This window comes from Phoxinus phoxinus (assembly GCF_949152265.1).
Source record: "Phoxinus phoxinus genome assembly, chromosome: 23".
NCBI classification, from domain to species: domain Eukaryota; kingdom Metazoa; phylum Chordata; class Actinopteri; order Cypriniformes; family Leuciscidae; genus Phoxinus; species Phoxinus phoxinus.
Window position 1 is genome coordinate 10,316,888 of NC_136898.1, and position 17,675 is coordinate 10,334,562.

Consider the following 17,675-nt stretch of genomic DNA (forward strand, 5'->3'; position numbering starts at 1 on the left):
AAGAATAATAATCTTGTGCCAAGAAATGTCAATTTCAATGTTCCATTCCAAAGTTCAAGGATTCGTTTACTCTAAATATATCCCAAAAAGAAGAAACTTAATTATTATAAGAAAAATGTTTTCAAACATATGGTAAAAATTATTAATTTACTTACGAATTTTTGAATCATGAATATCATGAAGTTTTCCTGGGGTTATACTTTAGTTTCAATGTTATTAAAAAAAAATCAATTGCCTTTTAAGACTCTTTGCGATCATCTCAGGATGATTATACCATTTTTTTTAAATGTGTGAGTGTGTACATATATATATATATATATAAATATATACACATTTAAAATTCAGAAATTGATGAAAAATCATCACATACCTAAAAGCCAGTTTGTAAGAGGAGAAGGCACAAAGTACAAATTATTTTATACAATGAAAGAATTCATCCAGCAGTTTGAGAAAAACTATATTATATAAACGGCAACCAAGGCCACAATAAAGAATAGGTTTTTTTTGACATTTAAAGGCTGGGAGGGGTCTTCGAAGAGCATTCAAATTGACCAGTAAGAAGCTTAAAAGTGTACAAATATAAACATTTCATTTACCATCCCAATGGTACAGCAAAAATATACATCTCTGTACAAAACGCATTTATTCAGCACCCTGAAATGACAATGATAACTGTAATGTGCACTATACCAGACATTACACAGCACTCCAGTTGACATGACAAACTTCTGCCCTGAATTCATTTTAGTGACCTGCATTGCCAAACTGAGACCAACTAGACAAAAACATACAAAAAAGCCATGTGGATCTGTGAGTGTTTGATGTGACCATTTATGATAAGCCAGCTTCAGTATTTACACTCTGACTAACCAAAAGCAAAAAAGTAGGTTATGATGATTCTCGACAATCATGGAGTCTACTGAAGCAATATACTGTAAATCAGTAAATAGTGACCATTCACTGGCCTCTGCTGATTGGCTGCAGAATTTCTGGCTGAGGTAAACGGTTCATGAGGTGTATGCACACACTTCAGAGAGAATATGGTAATAGTGACTAAAATGACACTCCAGCTCTTTTATGAGATATATAAAGTTGCAATTCTGAGAAATAAATGCAGAATTTGGAAAAATAAAGTTGCAATTTTAAATTTGGGAGAGAATTGTGACATATACAATCACAACTAAGATAAATTAGGTCGCATTTGTGAGAAATAAAGTCACAATAGCAAGATAGTCGCAATTACCGGTTATAAAATCGTGCTAAGATGGTGTCCCATAGGTTTATGCTTAAAAAAAGTTTTTTTTTTTTTTTTTTCATTGCCGAGTCATTGCAGATGGAAAGGAAAAAAAGTTATAATTCTCTCTTGTACGTGTAGCCTTTTGGTATGACCGACAGCATTCAGTCTGCTTTAGTCAACTGTCAATTGACCTGCGAATATGTCCATGACATATTTACACATATATTCACACAGATTTGCTATGATTAATTCATATTATAACTCAAAAACAGCTAATGTGTATGTGTTTATCCAGATACCCAGCTATGAGTGTTGGACTTGACCCCGTGCGGGAAATTCTGTTGACACATGGGGTCGAAGTTGAAGTCCAGAGCATCGCCGTCCATGAGCGTGTCATGAAGGACGGTTTCGACGTCACACTCCAGCTGTTCGATCGACATGTCATCCAAGTCACTGGGTAGCCGCTCTGGGTGGCTGTGATGGTGGTGATGAACCGGTCCGTGCCTGTGAAAACCGTTGCCGTTGGTGTAACTCGGCATCCCGGCCTCACCTCCGCCTCTTGCCAGCTGAACGTGATGAGGCATGTGTGGTTGAGGCTTCATGCTACCGAGGCGAAGAGGATGACCGTGGGGCAACAGGGCACAGCCGTTCATGCCCATTGTTGGCGAGGGCAACTGGTGAAGCGATCGTGGGTGTGCGTGCAGGTGAGGATGTGCAATCATTTTGCCCTGTCCCATTTGTCCCTGACTGGCATAGCTGGGTAGCACCCGTCGTCCTTCACCAGAAACCACTGACTCTAAAGACTGCATCAGGTTCCCTCTCGGATCGGCATCTGCGGTCAGCAGCTCTTTGAGCATCCCTGCAGCACAGGTGTACTGATTAACAAAGGGTCCGTATCCTCCTGGTTTACTGTCTGATAAAGTCGGTATGGCGATGGGACTAAGTCCGCCCACCCCGCCCTGTCCGTACAGGCACTTCCGGTAATCCTGCTGGACCTGGGGCTGAGGACCCATATTGGGGGAGTTGTAGGACGGGTACCCAGGGCTTCCCTGCATCATGGGCGAGGACAGCGCAGTCTGGGCATCTTGGCTGCCCTGGGTGTTGTTTTTGGGTGAGATGAGGTTGAGGTTGTCTAAGAGATCGTTCATCATCACGTTGTCAGAACCGTGGTGACCCGCTACTTCGGACAGGCTGGGGAGAGGCCCACCCAGTTTGGTCCCCGGGTACCCGATGTGGACCTCGCCGGGTTCGTCCTCCTCAGGTAGGAAGGTAGGCGAGCGACGGCCGCTGAGCGTGCTGGCGTCAGAGCTCGCGCGAGTACGAAAGGTGGTCCAGGGTTCAAAGTCGTCATTGCTGTGGGAGTTGGGGCTGCCGAGCCATTTTGGGTACTGAGAACCAGGACTGTTAGAGCCACCATCCAGACCACCCTGTAATGACATCTACAGACGCAAAACAAGAAACCATGAAAACCAACTATCACATTTCTGCACAGATATATATTACTATAAAGTCACTCTTTCGCCATGTCTACACTGGAAGTGGCACAACTATTTATCATCTCAAAGTCTTCACCAACACAAGATTTGAGTTTGAGGGCACGCATTATTTTAAACTGAACTTGATTAGATACAAGTGAGTTTAAAATGTTTGGGAATAGTAATATAGTAAAGTATCTAATAAAGGCATGTACCACAATAGACATTTACAGAGTTGACCGTTTCATTGATTAAAATGTGAACAATTAAGTTAAGGCATTGCAAAGTGACCCTCACATCCAGTAAAGACAAAATCAAAAGTTTAAAAGAGTTAAAAATCCAAGATAAGACTTTTTTATTTGAGAATATAAACTGTACAAGCATCGGAATAAGTGATTATAGAAATTTCATGTTTAGTTATGCATGTAGTATTTAAACCAGCACATTCATATTTTAGCACACAGAGAATCTGCATGAGTGAACAGATTGTTTTTTCCTCAACTGACCTTTTTCTTGGCAGCTCGTCCACGGCTCTTGGTGAACTTGCTGTTGTTGTCCATGGAAGTGGCCCTCCGGCGTGGAGACTTGCCACTCTTCCCCCCCTCAGGGTTCAGCATCCACCATGAGCTCTTCCCTGTTCCTTCATTCTGGACGCGAACGAAACGACTGTGCAGGGACAGATTGTGTCTGATAGAGTTCTGTCAGGGGGAGAGAGAGAACGAGATGGGAACATGAAAATCTTGAGTATAGATGTCTGACTGAAAACCAATCAAAATAAGTGGAAATGACCTGCAATCAACCAATGTCATTAAATCTCGCTTTGTGTTGTAAGACAATGAAACGCATTAAACCAGTCAGATTTTTCAGAGTAAAGAAGTGACTTTTGATTGACAAAAGCCAATATTTTGACAGATAAATTGCTGTGAGAGTGTTTGTGTGTGTTTTTGTCAAAGGTTTAGAGGTCAAATGTTTAATGCATTGATAAAACTTGAAGAATGACAGATCAACCTTGTTATCTGTTACCAATTCACACGCACCCAATCACAGATTTAATTTAAATGTTTTGAATGAAAAACAAAAAGGATAAAAAAAAAAATGCAGATTTATTTTTTACAGCAATCTATGATCATATCTACTAGGGGTGCCAATACTTCTGACCACAACTGTAGGTACAAACATTCTTTTCAGAGCCTTGCGATAAAGCAGAGGAATTGCCATTTAGCTGGAAGAGGACATTTATTATTAGTCATGTCCTTTTTGGAGACACACACTGAACTCTATGTATACACACATATCCTGCACTAATGATATTTTGTCTTCTTCAGTTTTTCCATTCACTCACACCCTGACTAGACCTACACCTACTAAGAAACAGAAAGAGAGACTACCATAGTACTATTTAAAAGCTTCAAATAATTATCATTGACACCTTTGAAATGAAGGGCCATCTTTTGGGCCTGAACTGCTCGTTGAGTAGAGATGAACAGGAAAAGAGTTAGCCAGAGGTGCAGGGTAGTATGACAAACTCAGAATTGTAACTGCAATTGATAACATGTTTTGTGTGGTACTTTGATGATCCCATGCCATCATAATAATTAAAGTTTTAAAATGAAAAGTTAGATTCAAATTGATCATGTTTTGTAATTAATAAATTATGAAAAGCAATAAGTCTGATAATTTGCAGTTTAGGCCTAATAAAGCCAATCTAGGCTTATTGAAAAAAACTTGCCTCTACTCTACCTACATTTTTGCAAAACTCCAAAAATATACCTATATATACAATTCTCTGCAGTTTCCAGCTGACGTGAATGCTAGAGGCAGTAAAAAACAACATTTCAAACATTACTTTTCAAATGATGATTACAGAGGAAAATGATTGATTAATAAAAAATAATTTTCGCACGGTTCCTTACACAAAACTTTGTAAACTCAAAATACTTTTACCATAGTGTAAGATTCATAATCTAATACATTTTGACACTTGCATCACACTTTGTTTGTGGCTTTTCTGATGTTGTAAACTTGCTTGGTAGCTCACCTGGTGCGCAGCAATGCACTTGCGATGTGGAGCTAAAATGGTATGGCTGTTTTAGCAAATGTGTTTTTATCTCACATTTGCTTTTGTTAAGGCTATTGGTTTCGTTCAGGGTAGGCTTTAGAGTTGGTGGTACGTTATTTTTTACCACAATAGAGCATTAACCCCTCATAAGCAGCACTGATAGGACAATTCATTTCTGAACTGCGGTCATAGTTCACTGATAGAACTGCGGTCCAGACCTGTAGTCTGGTTTACTTGGTTCAGACCAAAATAACAAAAAACAATTAGTTCTGGTCCGCTTAGCGTTCAGATTGGCATTTTTTTCACCGAACCTAAAGGAATATGTTCACAACCTGGTTGGTCAGCTTTCATGACGCATTGCGATGGAACTTACCAAACATCCAAAACAACGCTGTGTGCTGCGATAAATGTGATCGTTGTATGTGCGTAGCCTACATATGATAGTACTATGACGAGGAAAAAACAGGTCTGCGTAAGCATTCTGTCCTTTTTAGGGTCTCATCTTTCTGTTCTTGTTTACTTAACATGTCTTCTTTGGTCCATGTTACATTCATATTTCAGTTGAACCGCACCAGAGTTTGTTTGGAAGCGGAACGAGAGCCATCTTTTCAGGGGTCTTGGTCCACTTGTTTGGTGCGCACCAGGTTTCGGGTGGCAGCGTTCAAACTTATTCAAATGAACCGCACTAACAGAGCGATCACACACACACAAGGGTTCGTTTTAATCGAAGCAAACATGCCAAGTGTGAAGTCTGGGAACACCCATACCGTGCAACATAATATCCTTTAGCAGAAATGTCGCCACAGGCACATTTTCCCAATAAACCTGAGCTGAATAAATATATATATATATATATAAAAAGATAAATGGCTATAATTACTCAATTTATTCTCCAAAATAGAAAAAATAAGTAAACTTAATAGAAGTACAGTATACCGTATACAGTATATTTTAAGTCAAATATTTGATTGAAGAATGTCCTACAGGAAGTGACCAAATCAAGTGGCACTTTACTGGCGGGATCAACAGTCCCGTTTCCTGTGTAGCAGGAAGTAGATTGGTAGGAAGAGGGAAAGCAGAGGCTCAAGCCACAGAGGGAGGTCAGCAGGAGGTCACCTCCAACCTTTGATCCTGAAGGGCATGACCTTAGAGGTCAAGTTAAGGGAAACACAGCTTCCACATCACAAATCTGAGAAGTGAGTGGACTGCACAGATTTGAACAGAATGAATGCAAAACACAGTCTGGATCTTCTGTCTAGGTCATGAACACTCAAGTAATTACTAGAGGTCAACTGACCCGTTCAACTGGCCCTGCTAGGAAGAGGGAAAAAAAAGGATGCTGAGTGAGAGGAAAAGGAAGAGCTGGAGGAATAGAGATAAAGTGAGAAAGAGAGGTACCAGTATGGAAAGTAAAGGGGTTGAGACAGAGGCAGGGAGTAGGGATTGAGTCAGGAGAAGTGTGTTGAGGTAGAGGCGGGGCAGCGGGAATGTTTTCCTGCTGAGAGGGATGGGGTCGATGAGTTCGCTGTGTGTGTCTGAGCCTATGCCTGTGTGTAGAAGAGGACAGGCTCTCTAGTAGTGCTGACAGACCCTTGCATACAGACACAGGGAGAGTAATAACGTATGGGGCTGTCTGGCGTCTGTCTACACTGTAACAGAACCCCCACAGCACAGCCTCGCTCCACCCGGAGACTGAGAGAGAGAGGGAGAGGGAGAGGGAGAGGGAGAGGGAGAGGGAGAGGGAGAGGGAGAGGGAGACTGAGAGAGAGAGGGAGAGGGAGAGAAAGACAGACAGACAGACAAGAAAAAAAGGGATGTATGGATATAAATTTGTTCGATACTGATAATTATGTTCAGGCTGGTAATCATTAAAAAAGGGCCGATATTAAAGTTCTATACCATTTTGTCTATTAAAATAAATTACTTTTTACTTTAAATAATAATTAAAACACTACAAATTAAAACAAATGTTAAATGCTATTTAAACATTCAAACACTATAATGTACAGTATGAAATAGAAATATTCATTTTGAGATTTGTTAAGATTACATTAAACAGTGTTATTGAATTATATAGGTGCTTTTAACTTAATAACTTTAAATCGGCGCCGATAGCATTGTGGACAGCGTGCCAAGTTGGCGACATAGAGTCATCATGCTTCGGGCGACCCGAGTTCGAGTCCCGACTCGATGGCAAACAAGAGATTACGGCAAAATAAATTTAAATGTTAAATATCTGCAGATAACCAATATGGTACAATTATATCGAGCATCCCTAAGAAAAACGACAAAAAAGAAAGATAAATGCACCATAATACAGGAGTATTTTTCTCACAGACTTTAATTTGAATAAAATTCAACAATTAAAAAAAGATAAGTGATAAAGAAATATGCATGTTTTACAAATTTAAAACAAGCTGTTCTTAACCATAAAAACCATATTTTCTCTAAACACATTTTTAATCTATTTTCCCCCTTTTTTTTGGTTTTCCAGATTACCAAGTTTGATGAACTCAAATAATAAGTACTCAAAAATAGTACTTATAATAATTCGACAAACAAAATGTTTTCTCTTTAAACTCTATACTCCATATAGGCTACTCTCCTCCTATAAAAGAAAGAAATAATTTTGTGCGTGTTCCATTGTACTCATGCATAAATTCATCAAGTCATATTAGCAGATCACATTCAGAACACATGTGCACACACTTAGCACATGCACACCAGGCCAGGCGGCAGGATGTGACTCACTACAGGAATGCGACGAGAAAAGTGTCAGTTTTCTAATCAAACTAGAGATCACTTGTTCAAAAATAACAAAATTACGCTGATGCCCGAACAGTAATGGGTTCAGGTATGGTTGTTTATTTGCACAATACCCTTAAAATAGATTCAAGCCTGCAGTTAGCCTTTGACTACTGATCTGAGGTCAGCTTTATAAATGAATACAGGAAATGAGTAATAGCAAGATCTGCATGATGAAAAATTTCAAATATCTGAAAAATAGCACACAAGTCATATGGATTTCTGTTGGAATAATTGTAATTTAGGGAGAATTAAACCCCTTTTTATAGATTTATCAAATTTCCACTCCTCAGTCCGTGTGAAAAAAACAGCAGTTTCTGTGGTGCCTACCTCTGGTCACATGTGACTTCTATACGTGGTGTGGAGCCTTCACCTCTCTCTACCCCTCTTATCACAGGCATGCAAGCTATTTGAAGGCTACACGATGACCTTTGGACTCAGATCTGGGATAGCCCCAACTCATCTGAGACCGTAAAGAAAAGTGTCAATTAAAATCCCCTTTAGGTAAGATTTGAGTCAATTGACGTGTGTGATGTTAAAAAAACAGCAATGCACCAATTTCTACACAGATGGGTGGGAAGTGTGCTCAGGTTTGTGCAAACTGAAACTCATCTTATTTCAGGCCGTTACAGGTTTGTCAGGCAGAATGAATTCCATGATGAATAAACGAAATCCATAAATCGAAGCGTCGCCATGACATTTTTGCATTGGCAAATGCCACTCCAATTATATTGTGTCATAGTTTTTTTTTATTAAAATAAAACCTATTTATATATTTAAATACACTTAAACATTTAATATATTTTAATCTATAAATATTAATATTTTTAAATACAATTAATTCAATTAAAAATTGCAACACATTAATTAAATATAATTAAGATGAAAAATAATTATAATTAAACCGATAATTATTTATTTATAAAAGTGTAAATTTAGCTTCATGTTAATCAAACCATCATCAGGGGGAAAAAAGGCATCCGTCAAATTACATTGTTATAGCTATTTATAGTCATTTTTAATTAAACTATAAAATGACCTATGCAACAAAATATTAATAATAATTTAATATTTAAATATTAATAAATGAATTATTATTTATTAAATGATAAATATAAACTAAATCCAGGACATCAAATCTGAATTCAATCCAGTTTTTTTCTTCTAGCCATCATCAGATAAAAATAAATAAATATTAAAAGGTTTTCTGGCACATTCAGTAAATGTCATTTCAAAGAGAGGGAATTCTTTGCAGGTCAGTATATGACAAATTGGTAAACAGAAGCAAATTTTCTTGTAGTAGCAGGTGCAGTGGCAAATAAGTGTGTGAGATACTGTAACGTGTGTGTGTGCGCGTGCGCGCATGTGTGAAAAACACATTTCTATTCCATCGCTCAGAGCTATTTCTGAAGTGATAGGTGCCAATAACCCGTGCTTAAGTGGTCACTGTGTTTAAGTGTGTGTGTGTCTGTATGTGCACGTGTGTGCGTCAGATCTCCTGAGGGATTTATAAACAAGTCCGAGGTACCCCATCTGCATCCTGTCTGACACCCCAGACAGCACACACACTGACTGCCACTCAATAACAAGCAGGCATTATTAATCAGCCATCACTTCACAACATAACCAAACCAACTTACTCTCACATGTGTTCAAAGACAACAAAGATTTCAAACTGATCACTTCATTAGAAACCAATTAAGTAATTAATCAAGGAAAACTAATTAATTTCTGCCTTGGAGAAAAAAAATTCAATGGGTAATTGTGAGATAAAGTTTATAAGAAGAAAATAAAATTGAGGAATATAAAAAGTCAACCTGCTCACAATTACAAGATATAAAGTCGCAACTGTGAGATATATATTCACATTGTGAGATATTAAGTCACAATTTATGAGATAAATGCGCCAGCACAAACCCTATTTTGGTGTTAAAAAACTACTGTCAGTATTTACTAAAGACACGCAGTGAAAAATGATCACTGAAAAGGCGTGGGCAGCGGAGTTATTTTTGCAGATTACCTTCTGCATTTGTTGGAGTTTCCCTTTTAGACGCAAAATTTATGGGAGGAAATTATTTAAATAAATAACGCAAGGTGATTTACTAAGGTTTGTGCTAGTCAATTAAGAGGTATTTTCTCCATTATTAACCGCCCAAAATAAGCATGTCTTAAAACAGATGCTAATTTGTGCTGCTTTTGGTAGATTGCGTTGGTCATTATGGAAATGATCCGGCTGCATCTGTGTTCTTTAATTTGCAGTATTAAAGAACACAGTCAGTAGATCACACGCAGGGGTGATTTCACAAAAGCATTGTTGGCCAACTATGATAGCAATTTCCATTAAACTCTATAGGTAACGACGCAACTTGCGACCATAGTTGGCTTTGGGAAACGCACCCCAGAACTTTCCACTACCATCGGTGCTTTTTTGGAATTGCGCTCTCATTCTAATTTGCCACGTTTAGAAAATCAGGCTCAAAGTCCCAACTGTGAGATTTTAAGTCACATTGTAAGACATTAGCTGTGTCCCAATTCAGAGGTTACACCGTCGAAGGCCCTGAAGTTCCGGCTAGCCTATGGAGGATTGCTCTTGTCGCCAGCCACCGTTGAGAAGCGGCAGCAACGTTTGTACTGGACTTTTCTTAAAGTTATATTCAACTGTCTGAAAACAAAAACAGGGCTCACAACATGTCTAAATATGTTCACCTTGGTCCATTTCTGTACATAATAAAGAGTATAAACTATTTAAAATGGCATCTTATTAAGATGTAATCCAACATTTGAACCACTTTTATATATATCTACACTGTACACGCAGCCTCTGAATTGCAGCCATTAAGTCACTGTGAGCTATAAAGTTGCAACTGTGAGATATTAAATAACACTGGGAGACTTAGTCATAATTAAGAAATATAATGCCACAATTGTAAGAGATAAAGTTGCCAGTGTGAGATCTAAAGAATTTCTTGATTTTGAGATATAGATATGGACAGTTTTTAATCAGTGTTTGGATCTGAAGAGAGAATACTCGCTCACAATACGCTATGCACTTGCTTTGTTGATGCTAATAACGGGAAAGCTCTAGCTCTAGCTCTGCAGTGTAGACGCATGGTGTAAAATGCTCATTCAAACAGTGGCGCCAGTGGATTGGACAACTCCTGCACAGCTGTTTGACTGCAGCCAGTCAGGCATGACATCTTGACAACGAACGCCAGTCCAAGTAAACAAACAGCGCTTCCAAAGACCAGGTGCGATCTGACAGACGAGTGCCTGGTGTTCACAAACAAACATAATACTACACCTCCCTCCTTGCCATATGCACACAAAGCAGTAAACGAACAGTTTGAAAGGAATGAAATTATCTGAGGGAAGAGATGAGGTGGGATCAGCACAAGATGAAGGCCGGACTCAAACCCGCAGGTTCCATGTGTGCACCAAGGCTCATTATGTCTGGTGTCTAGGCATTAGTCAAAAACAAATATAGATAAAATAGTCATCCAACAACTAATACTAATAAGCCAACTAGCTTATCTAGATTTTTACCTCTCAAATGACTCAAATATGTGACGAGGTGCTTTTCCCAAGTTCTGATCTGGACAAGAGTGTCAGTGGGCGAGATTTCAGTGGGAGGAGATAAACACAAGTGGAATGCACAAGTTCAACAGAGAATGGCGAGAGGTCCTCAGAGATAAGCCGTGACAAGAGACTTCAATGGGTTAACCACTTCCTTCTGCGCACATCCGCTTTATCTCTCTCTCTCCTTCATTGTAAATATTTAGCACTGAAGTGAAAAAGAAGAGAATAAATACATTTGCGTGTCAGTGAACCTCTTATGAATGAAAAACTCAAGGTCGGTTCTTTTACTCTCCGATTCACGCAAATACACACAGACATTAGTGTACGGTGCATGCATGCAGCATTGCTCTCAGAGTTTGTAGAATAGGAATAAAATTATCTCGGTGAACCTTTCATTTACTTTTTCATTAATCTGTTCGTATTAAACTATGACGTGTAACATGCCTTGTACGGTTTATGCTACAGACATTATTGATGCCTGAAATCATGCAGCTTTTTGAGGGGAGGTGACTTACATTGAAGGAGGGAACTTGGAGGTGATCTCTTTGACTTGGACCTAGCAACCACCCGGAACACCCTAGAAACCGTACAGTACTACTAAAAACCAATCGAAGCAACCACATGCTTTAGGCAACAAACCACCATACAAGGTGTTTTGCATTGGTGAATACCACACAATTTTCTTCAAAAACAAGCAAAAATCTAGTTACATTGTGTTTTAGTTTAGTTAAAATTATACAAAAAAAAATAAATATCATTATAAATAAAATATTTAAATACTATAAACGTATAAATATAAAACTATATAGTATATATATATATTTAATATGTAACTATTTATATATTTAAAATAATTTATATCTACAACAACAGATTGATTATAATTAAGTTAAAACTACAACAGATTGATTATAATTAAGTTAAAACTACAACAGATTGATTATAATTAAGAATATAAAATACTACTTATAATTAATTAATTAATTAAACTATACACATAAACAAACTGAATCCAATTTCAGACCGCAAACAGATTTCAGACCGTTGCAGTGAGTGACGTTCTCAATACTACAGAAAAACAGTAGGACTGTAATCTATTCTCACTGGTGTAACAAAACCACCTGCACTTCTACAGAAATATTCAGCTACATTACACACGCAGGGCTGCACTTTACCTTCATTTCATGTGGTTGCAGAGAGAAGGGACAGGAAAAGATGAGATGATGAACTCAATGAGATAGATGTGAACACACACATACACATGGTTCCATTGCGTGCTGAGAACTGTAATCTGCCTGATACTGCAAAGAATAGCACAATACTGCTCATGCTTAACGTTAGGGATAAACACATAAAATGCAAAGAGCCCTAATCTTGCTTGTTCAAAGTCTGTTTTCTTTTCTTTCTTTCTTTCTTTTTTGGTTAGTAGTCAGAAAACATATGCAAAGGTGAGTAATGTTTGTATTAGTATGCGTACTGGCAACTGAGTTATTTTGAGTGAGTGAGACAGAGATGGAGAGGGAGAAGGGGACAAAGAGAAAAACTTGAAGTCCCACATGTGCAGTTAAGAGAGATGGCCCGTCACCCTCCTTGGCCCATCCGTTCAGGAAAAGCTGCGTGAAGCTGATAGGAGCCCCGTCTGCCCTCTCGCTCTGCCAGACCACAGGGCTCCGCACGGGCACAGACCAGACCCAAACAGGGGCCGCCAACGGGACCTTTGGGGAGTAAAATGCCCTTATAAATGATACAAAGACCTGCCCTATGAAGGACCGATGAGACTCAGCGCCAAACAGGAAGTTACCTTTGATAAGAGGAACCGCTTCTTTGTGTTATCTGACGTGTGAAGAGCGTCCCTGATTGCAGTGTTTATCAATCAGTCACTGTAATGAGTAAATTACGTTTTGCAGCTCTAAGCAACAATTCTAAGTCCTCTGATTGTGAAAAATGACTGATTAACTGTAGTTTCAAATAAAACTAAGACGTTTAGCACTTTGAACTCTTTAATCTTGCCCGAAGAAACTTTTTATTACTTAAAGGTTGTTATTTTACAGACTTGGAGTTATCAGTTATGACAGTATCAGCTTTGTCTCGGATATTTCTCCTAAAATATTTTTGTTTAATGAATGTATTTGAGCTCACCAAAGCTGTATTTATTTGATTTAAAAAATAAGGTAAAAATAGTAATATTGTGAAATATTATTGCAGTTTAAAATAACTGTTGATTCATTTGTTGAATATATTTTAAAATGTAATTTATTTACATTTAAATTACTGATAGAGTTTACCTTATTTGGTAGCAATCATGTAATTATCTACATATCACAGCTGATTGGTTGCCGTTGCATCAGTGGCCAATGAGCTTGCTGCTCAAACAATCAAATACTTGGCATTGTTTGCTGTTATCAGTCTGCAGTACGCTTTCAGAACCCTCCCCCTTCCCCAGCTCCACCTGTATAGATCTGCTACGGGTAATTCATGCATGTTACATGTGCAGCAGCAGCATGTCTTACATGCTCACAGCAGTGTATTTGCAGTAGCAAGTCTCTTGCTCTACAGAAGCGTAGCAGATCTATTCAGCCAAGACCAAATACATTAAAGGGTTAGTTCACCCAAAAATGAAAATAATGTCATTAATGACTCACCCTCATGTCGTTCTAAGCCCGTAAGACCTCCGTTCATCTTCGGAACACAGTTTAAGATATTTTAGATTTAGTCCGAGAGCATTCTGTCCCTCCATTGAAACTGTATATACAGTATACTGTCCATGTCCATAAAGGTAATAAAAAGATCATCAAAGTAGTCCATGTGACATCAGTGGGTTAGTTAGAAGTTTTTGAAGCATCGAAAATACTTTTTGGTCCAAAAATAACACAAAATAAGACTTTATTCAGCATTGTATTCTCTCCCGGGTCTGTTGTCAATCCTTCACAGTTACGCTGATGACGTGTTATCTGGTGCGCCCGAGCTTCATTTATAGACTGAGGGAAACGCACGCTGTAAATGTGTCTCATCCGCGACATGCACATTTACGCACCATTAAAAAAATGATATCCACGCAAACAATGTAGAATAGCTTGAATATAGTGTGCGTCTCCCTCAGACTGTAAACGAAGCTCGGGCGCACCAGATAACACGTCATCAGCGTCTTCCGTCAGCAGCGTCACTGCGGAGTCCTGAACGCAGATTCACAACAGACCCGGGAGAGAATACAATGCTGAATAAAGTCTTATTTTGTGTTATTTTTGGACCAAAAAGTATTTTCGATGCTTCAAAAACTTCTAACTAACCCACTGATGTCACATGGACTACTTTGATGATCTTTTTATTACCTTTATGGACATGGACAGTATACTGTATATACAGTTTCAATGGAGGGACAGAATGCTCTCGGACTAAATCTAAAATATCTTAAACTGTGTTCCGAAGATGAACGGAGGTCTTACGGGCTTAGAACGACATGAGGGTGAGTCATTAATGACATTATTTTCATTTTTGGGTGAACTAACTCTTTAACATTGCCATATCCATTCCAATGCCAATCTCTATTATTACCATACCAATCTCCTGCAGGGTTGCCATGCCAGAACAGTTTTTATTTTAAATGGAATCTTTTGTAACATTATAAATGCCTTTACTGTCAATTTAATGCATCTTTCCTAAAAGTATAAATTTCTTTAAAAAAAAGACATTGTGTCTTTACCTTTAACTAAGACAAAAGTGTAGTAACTTATTTGGAAAGTCTGCTTTGGATGCTGGTTATCCAACCAGGCTTCTTATCTAGTGTAACTACCAATGCTTAACCACCAGATTTACCAGCTAATCCTGGCATACTTGACTAGCAATGTTTGAATCTCAGACTTTTGATTGCAAATGTTGGTAAAGCTGAGAAGAAACGCGTGAGATTTTTTCTAGGATTTCCAGGAGAATCAACTGAGGAGAGGAGAAACAACTGAAATATCTCATGTGTGATTTTACCTGCCTGTGAGGTGTTTTGTGTGGTTACACACAATGTATTTCCCACCAACATGTTCACACACATGTATACAGGGACAAAGAGGGTAGGAGGTCACAGTCATCTCGACACCCGCTGAGGTTTATCTTGCTTTTCTAACTGCTTTCCACACCCCACCCAACTAATCCAGTCCCACCTTTACGAACTAAATCTCACACACAAGCGCAAACACCTGGGTTGAACTCAGATCTGTCGTTTTATCATTTCATGTGGTCGCTCCAGGGAGGGGCAGGAAAGGCAGACAACTAAAAAGCATGTAAGAGAAAAGATTGAAATGAAACACACTCTCTCACACACATACAAACACACACACACGCCCGTTTAGATGATTCAGCTCTTCTCTTAAGTGAAATGATTGGCTGATTGGTTTACAAATGCCACCTTTTCATTTTCTATTATAGATCACACTGTGACATTTCAAATGAATTATATGTGCCTTTGAAAGAATGTGTGTGTGTTTTTGGGGCTGTGAAACCAGAGCAACCTGCTGCGGCTTCTTTTTTTCATTCTGCTCTAATAACAGGCTGACCCGACATGAACTCTGTCACTCTCTAAATGAGCTTGACTGTTCATTTCGCTCCTTTCAAGTCTTTTCAATTTCTTTTACTTTCTCTCACCTTTGGCCCTGGTTTAAATGGAAAGACTGAGTCTACAAAGAGGTTAGGCATATTGTCCTTAAAACATGCACAGAAACAAAGATGGTTTGCACTAGTCAAGGTACTAACGGTCTGAGATCTACAGTACTTGTTCATCATTTCCTAACCCTCATGTTGTTCCAAACCTGTGTGACTTTCTTAGTTTTCTACAAATTTTGGAGAATGTTCATGCAGCACACCAAAACAGAGATGCATCAGGCGACCGGCCATAAATCGATATCGACCAGGTTTTGCTTGTTTTATTTTGGCCGATCTCTATTCTGGACTTGGGCACAAACTAGACTGCAATCATTTCCATAAATGCCATTTGTGTTTCAAATATAACAAAGTCTGTAAACAGGACGTTAGCATACAGTAGGTCAGAGACGGAACACACTGAAGACAGACGCAAAGAGAAGAGCAGACACGCTAGCAGATAATGTACAAGCTCATTGTTTACGATGCTCAAATATATACATACATATTGAATTTAGGGTGGGGGTTTATATTACTGTATCCCTGAAGGGAACTGACTGTCTTCAGAAAAGTTTCAATGTAATTTTTTTACCCCTTATAATGTCTAATAAAGTAGTGTTCATAAGCGCAGTGCTTCCTTGTGTACAGCGCTAAACAAGGAAGCAAAATCGCGGTTGTTCCAAAAGCGCCACCTACTGCTAGAGAGTACATTTGCATTTTCATTCAGTCCTTCTGCTGTTTTCACTTTCTGGGTGGCTGTTTTTTTTATTTAAATCTTGAAATTATACAATCTATAGAATATATCCTTGAATGCACAGTTAAGATAAGTGAGCAATTGTTCAACTTTAATGGATCTTTGCTGACATTGTTTGTAGCTCAACAGTCCTAATATCCATTCACTTTCATTGTATGGAAAAAGAGCACATGGGCATTCTGGAAAACAACTCCTTTTGTGCCCCACTGAAGAAAGAAAGTCATGCGGATTTAAAATAACAAGGGTAAGAATATGAATTTTCATTTTTGGGTAAACAATCCATTTAAATGTCTTATTCGCTAACTTTAATATAGCTTCCAGGCTTGCATGCATACATTGGGGCCCATGGAGGAGTAATTACAGTAAACCATACTTAATGTAATACAATGAGCCAACATGCTTCACATACCAGTGTCACACACACAGAGACCCCCTGCACTGTACCACACCAAGTCAAAACACACACACACACATACTCAGGACCGCTGGCTGGCTGGTCCCCACAATAGGTTCTCTCAGGTTTTCCTTATAAACCTGTACACACACACATACACGCATACACGCACGCACATGCGTTCACTTAGCTATCTAAATGGAGACATTCCATAGACGTAATTGTTTTTATACTGTACAAACTATATTTTTAACCTTACACTAACCCTACCCATCACACAAAACTTTCAGCATATTTACATTAAAAAAAGTACCTTTAATTACTTATATTTATACCAGATTTACAAACAACGACATCCCTAAAGGGAGTTTTTTGGAGATTTTAGTCACTTCTGGGTACAAATTTGCCCCAAAAATATAGTTAAGTAGGTACACACACACAATGCTTAATTACTGTAGTCTTTCTGCTGATAATTTATTTTTTATTTTTTACATTTAAAAGGAGAGTTTACTCAAAATGAATCATTTATTTTACCCTCATGTCGTTCTAAACCTGTATGACTTTTGCTCTTTTGTGGAACATCAAAGATGATATTTTTAAAGAATGTCACAAATGTTTTGTTTCGGGAGTTTTAATTTTAGGGTGAACTATCACTTTACATTCTCTTTGCTTATGCATATATGGGGTTTACTCAGATTTTTTGTGTTTAGATTGTAGTAACAATAACTTGCTCAAATACTGAACTACATTTC

The 17,675-nt window shown here is 38.4% G+C and overlaps 1 protein-coding gene across 2 annotated transcripts in view; it reads right to left on the reverse strand.

The window, feature by feature from the left end:
- Nucleotides 1–437: 437 nt before the first annotated feature.
- foxo1b (forkhead box O1 b) overlaps nucleotides 438–17,675 on the reverse strand; it is a 29,573-nt gene continuing 12,335 nt past the window's right edge. The window contains exons 2-3 of one of the 2 annotated variants that reach the window (XM_079600759.1): nucleotides 3,219–3,410; nucleotides 438–2,676 (exon numbers count right to left, since the gene is read on the reverse strand). In XM_079600759.1, coding sequence (XP_079456885.1) covers nucleotides 1,525–2,676; nucleotides 3,219–3,410 — 1,344 coding nt within the window. In that variant the 3' untranslated portion in view covers nucleotides 438–1,524. The remainder of the gene's footprint in view (nucleotides 2,677–3,218; nucleotides 3,411–17,675) is intronic. The other variant, XM_079600760.1, reaches the window with a different exon arrangement.